The sequence below is a fragment of the Babylonia areolata genome, chromosome 31, assembly GCF_041734735.1.
Source record: "Babylonia areolata isolate BAREFJ2019XMU chromosome 31, ASM4173473v1, whole genome shotgun sequence".
Classification (NCBI taxonomy): domain Eukaryota; kingdom Metazoa; phylum Mollusca; class Gastropoda; order Neogastropoda; family Buccinidae; genus Babylonia; species Babylonia areolata.
Genome location: NC_134906.1, coordinates 9,088,168 through 9,090,890, shown reverse-complemented (window position 1 = coordinate 9,090,890; position 2,723 = coordinate 9,088,168). Strand labels below are relative to the sequence as shown.

At 40.9% G+C, this 2,723-nt stretch overlaps 1 protein-coding gene across 1 annotated transcript in view; it reads right to left on the bottom strand.

The window, feature by feature from the left end:
• Positions 1 to 2,489, bottom strand: part of LOC143275727 (WSCD family member CG9164-like) — a 31,389-nt gene extending 28,900 nt beyond the window's left edge. The window contains exon 1 of the mRNA XM_076580003.1: positions 2,298 to 2,489. Within this exon, the coding sequence (XP_076436118.1) occupies positions 2,298 to 2,489 (192 nt within the window). The remainder of the gene's footprint in view (positions 1 to 2,297) is intronic.
• Between the last annotated feature and the right edge of the window lie 234 nt (positions 2,490 to 2,723).

Below are 2,723 nucleotides of genomic sequence, written 5' to 3'. Positions count from 1 at the left end.
TCAATGAACGTTTACGTACAGAGCTTCAAGTATCTGGGTAGCACTATCTCTGCATTTATGAAACTGAAACATGTAAAACTATTGATATAAAATTCGATTCCTTCCCCCCCATCCCCCCTTCAATCTCACTAATGAACACATTCTGAAGGAATACCTTGTACAAAGACATGTTAAGGAAGAAGTGGGGAAAAAGCCGCAATAATTATTAGGAAATTATCAATAATTCAACCTTGTGAAGATAACAAAACTATAAACATTCTTACAATAACAAGAGAGGCAAGGCCTTCAAGACTCACTTGTGATACACTAAAAAAAAAAAAAAATCTAATCGTTAAAATGTGTTCTGTATTTGTTATTACAAAGCTTCGCGTTAAAAAAAATAAAAATTAAAAAAAAGAAGTCCTAACCAGATTCGAATTAAGTCCCCTGGCATTAATTACAGAGTAATTTCCCTTTTTTACTATCTGCACCAAAACGTTTGCAAAATAAATAAAAATTCCATGCTTAGCAAAAGAAGTTCCTGTTTGAACAAAAATGATGATAATGACTCCTCTTGTTATTGTGTCAGAATAAGAGGTCAAAGTGCCAAGTTTAGAGAATACAAAAAATATAAATATAACAGTAAATGCAGTTTGCATATAATTAGACTTCATTTAAAAAAAAATTTTTGTGCCCATCCCAGAGGTGCAATATTGTTTTAAACAAGATGACTGGAAAGAACTGAATTTTTCCTATTTTATGCCTAAATTGGTGTCAACTGACAAAGTATTTGCAGAGAAAATGTCAATGTTAAAGTTCACCACGGACACACAGACACAGACAGACAGACACACACACACAGAGACAACCGAACACCGGGTTAAAACAGACCCACTTTGTTTACACAAGTGAGTCAATAAAAGGGTTCATCAGGAAAACGTTAACTTATTTCTAATCTAAGTGGCTGAAATTCTATAAAACATATCAAACGAATCACATTGTCCCCATACTTTAAAAAGTTATGTTTAAAATACTATCACAAGTGGAAAACAAAGCAAGCATTTGCCTTCACATCCCCATGAACAAAAATCAAACGCCACCATCTTGCATTTTATTACTCTTGTTTAATCAAGTAATCCGCGTGTGTGGGGTGGGTGGGGGGTTGGGAGGGGGGAGGGACGCGTGTGTGCTTATTATCTGGTTGCGGTTTTTCGCAATTTACCTTTATTCTTATCTTATCTGTCTATTATAATCAATGTGCAGTATAGTAGGCTATGTTTATAATTATATTCAAATAATGTTTCTTCATTCTTTGTTTTTACATTAAGAATACTAGTTATTACCTGCAGTGTATGGGTGTATGTGATATTTTTTTTTACATTTGTATCTTCGTAATATTCCTAAAAGCTGTTGTTGACTTTTACAGTTATGGTCCCCATCCAGTGTTGTTTACTTGCCTATGTTGTGATAATGCACCTGACCAAATTTCTCCAGTTGGAGATAATAAAGTTATTATCTTATCTTATCTTAACAGCACATGACAAACGAACAAAGAGACAGCACTTGTAGCAGCTAACTGACAAGGACAAACCACAACAGATAAAGTTTAACTCTCTCCATACGAACGGCGAAAGAGAAGACGTTAACAGCGTTTCACCCCAATTACCACCATCAAAATATTGCAAGCGGAAGGCTCTCATACTGAAGAGGTGAATGTTGACAAAGAATACCACAAGTCTGACGACGGAAGCTAAAGGTTGGGTCATTCAGACACCCACTGGACATCCGAGGGGTCTGTGTTAGAGGAGAAGAGAGGACTGGCCGTACTGAGTGAGTTAACTATTTCAATGGTGACACTCACCCGCCAGCCGGATACTACAGACGAGACACATCCAGCTCGGGCACTCCTATCCTTTTTGCTGGAGCACACAGAAACAGAGAAGAATGGCCACCCAGAGAAAAAGTGAGGGTTGCCAACCAACTGGGTAAAAAGCCCCAACCCAAACAGGCACGAACTTCCTCTAAGAAGGCCGCGGGCGAAAAGCCTTGAAACATGCCACTGACATGAGAGACTTGAACATCTGCTCAGCAGTGGCACAAACAAGACTCCACGATTGCACGGAATAAACGTAAAACAGGGAACTACACTCACACACAAAAAAAATGACAGGCAAGCTGAGGATAGTAAGTGGGGAAGGGCACGTGCGAAAGAGCTCTGCACGTGGTTGTCGAGTTGTGACAGTCAGCTCAAGGAGGGCCAACACAGACATGTAAAAGCCAAAACTACGGTACAGAGACACCCTGAAGAGCAACCTCACATGGTGCGACATCCAGCCACGCAAGCTTGAAGCCCCTGCTGCGGACAGATCATCCTGGAGGTCTCTCACCTCCAAAGCAACAGCTGCCTTTGTAAGAGGAGAGACGACTGCATTTCGCCGCTGTGAGGGACAGACGTCACAGGGACTCGTCCTTCTCAGTGCAAAATTCAGACCATCTGCGACGGGCGCCATAGCCGAATGGTTAAAGCGTTGGACTTTCGATCTGAGGGTCTCGGGTTCGAATCACGGTGACGGCGCCTGGTGGGTAAAGGGTGGAGATTTTTACGATCTCCCAGGTCATAATATGTGCAGACCTGCCAGTGCCTGAACCCCCTTCGTGTGTATGCGCAAGCATAAGATCAAATACGCACGTTAAAGATCCTGTAATCCATGTCAGCGTTCGGTGGGTTATGGAAACAAGAACAT